At 54.0% G+C, this 2,102-nt stretch overlaps 1 protein-coding gene across 1 annotated transcript in view; it reads left to right on the forward strand.

Moving 5' to 3' along the window:
* Positions 1 to 479: 479 nt before the first annotated feature.
* Positions 480 to 2,102, forward strand: part of LOC127749188 (uncharacterized) — a 23,802-nt gene continuing 22,179 nt past the window's right edge. The window contains exons 1-2 of the mRNA XM_052266364.1: positions 480 to 564; positions 673 to 1,060. Coding sequence (XP_052122324.1) covers positions 480 to 564; positions 673 to 1,060 — 473 coding nt within the window. The remainder of the gene's footprint in view (positions 565 to 672; positions 1,061 to 2,102) is intronic.

The following is a 2,102-nucleotide window of genomic DNA, read 5'->3' on the forward strand; positions in this document are numbered from 1 at the left end:
CAACTGTCACTATTTATAACGATGGCCCAGAGGATCTCACGTGGGAAACAGGCAAAATATTAGGTCATATTGCCCCCGACACAACACGTCTGGCAGATGCCCTTCTCGCCCTGCCTGACGAGGCCCCTCCCTCTCTTCCCACTTCATTCCCCTCCTCTCCCCGCCGGTCTCGCAGAGCAGGCGCAGCGATGAGGCGAACAAGTGCCGCTGGAACGGCACCTCCTCCCTGGCCGCCGTGGGCAGGCCCCGGCGTGCCCCCCTCTTCCCCCACCCCCTCCTCCTTCCCTTCCTCACACGCACAGCAGACCGTCCTAGAGGACGGCCTAGCGGCCGTCTCAGACACAGTAGAGCTGCGTCTGCCCCCTACCCCGGCCCCTCGGCCCGCCTTTCAATTTCACATATCAGAACACCTCCCGCCAGAACAGCGCGAGAAAGTTTTGCAATTGTTAGAATCGTATCACGATTGTTTTGCGGAAGATATGACTCAAATGGTGCGCGAGTGCAAGTACCGCGTCTCTCTTCCAACCCTTCCGGACCCACCTGCATTCCATTGCCCAGCAATACGTATGTCACCACAAGAAAATGAGTATTTAAATGCATATGTCGCTAAAATGGAAGCCGCAGGTCTCGTGCGAAAAGGAACGAGTTGCTACGCAAACCCGGTGTTTTTAGTGATGAAACCTCACAAAGAAAAGGATAAGCCTGAGTATAGGATGGTTCTTAACCTCAAAAACCTTAATAAATTAGTGCTGCCACGCTCCAATTTCCCCCTGCCCCCGGCAGCCGATATTATAGCAAAACTGAGCTTTAAAAAGCTATTTATTACCCTGGACCACACCCTTGGATTCTACCAACTAGTCCTAGACGAGCGCAGTTCAAAACTATGCTCATTCCATACTTCAGAGGCCCAATACTTACTGTGTCGTCTCCCCATGGGCAGTTCTATGTCCGTCCATGCGTACTGTTCCACTATGGCCAAATGCTATGAAGGAATCCTCCACCGAACTATTTGGGGATACGTGGATGATTTTTGGACAGCTTCAAATACTTTTGAGGAGCTGTATGACATACTCAAACAGATCTTAGTCCGCTGTCGCGAGGTACACCTCTATCTCAACCCAAAGAAATGTATTTTCTTCACAAAAACTTGTAAAGTTTTGGGGTTAGAAATAAATGAAACACACGTCAGACCGGATCCTACAAGGTTTCGCGCCCTCGATGAGCTTGTTAAAGTACGTAATCGTAAAGAAGCCCGCCGCACATTCGGCTATTTATCATGGTCGCGTCGATTCGTCGAAAAATTCGCAGTTAAAACGCGTATTTTGGCGGACGCAGCAGCTCAAAATAAGCCGTTCACTTGGACGCCCGAACACTCGGCGGTCGTCAAGTCAGTCCTCGAGGAAATAAAGCAGGCAAGCTTACCGCACTTTGACTATAACAAGCCCTGTCGTGTACAATCCGACGCCAGTATCGAGGGCCTGAGCGCAATCCTCGAACAGCCTGACCAGCAGGGCAAATGGCGTCCCTTTGCGTTCTGGTCTCGCCGCACCACACCAGCCGAACGAAAATATGCCGCCGTGCATTTAGAAATTTTGGCCCTCTGCGAAGCTCTGATGGCACATCGCGCCGAGGTCCAAGGTGTCGAACTGACAGTGATAACCGACGCCAGTGGGTTATCTTCGGTTTTAAAGCAAAAGGCGCCTAATCCCCGAATGGCCCGATTCATTGCCTGCTTAAATAACTTTTCGATAGCAAAAATTATATATCGCGAAGGATCAAAAAATGTGGCGGATCCGCTCTCTCGCGCCCCTTGTCCCGTCACGCCCCCGTCGGGTCCCCTCGGACCTTACCCGGCGTTACCGGACGACGCATGGGCAGTCAGCGTGTCTCCCTACAATCTCAGATCTCGTTCGGATCCCGCGCGCGCTCCCTCCGTCTCTCCCTCTCCTCCCCTCACGAGGGGCTCCCTAACCTCGCCGCCCGACCACGGCAGCCTAGGCCCGGCTCGTACGCGCTCAGCAGCCCGCCGCGCAGCAGGGCTCACAAGCCCTGAGCCCCAACAGGCCCCGCCGCGCCCCGCTCCCCACCCCCAGGCACACCGC

This window comes from Frankliniella occidentalis, unplaced genomic scaffold (genome assembly GCF_000697945.3).
Source record: "Frankliniella occidentalis isolate FOCC.00 unplaced genomic scaffold, Focc_3.1 Scaffold38, whole genome shotgun sequence".
NCBI classification, from domain to species: domain Eukaryota; kingdom Metazoa; phylum Arthropoda; class Insecta; order Thysanoptera; family Thripidae; genus Frankliniella; species Frankliniella occidentalis.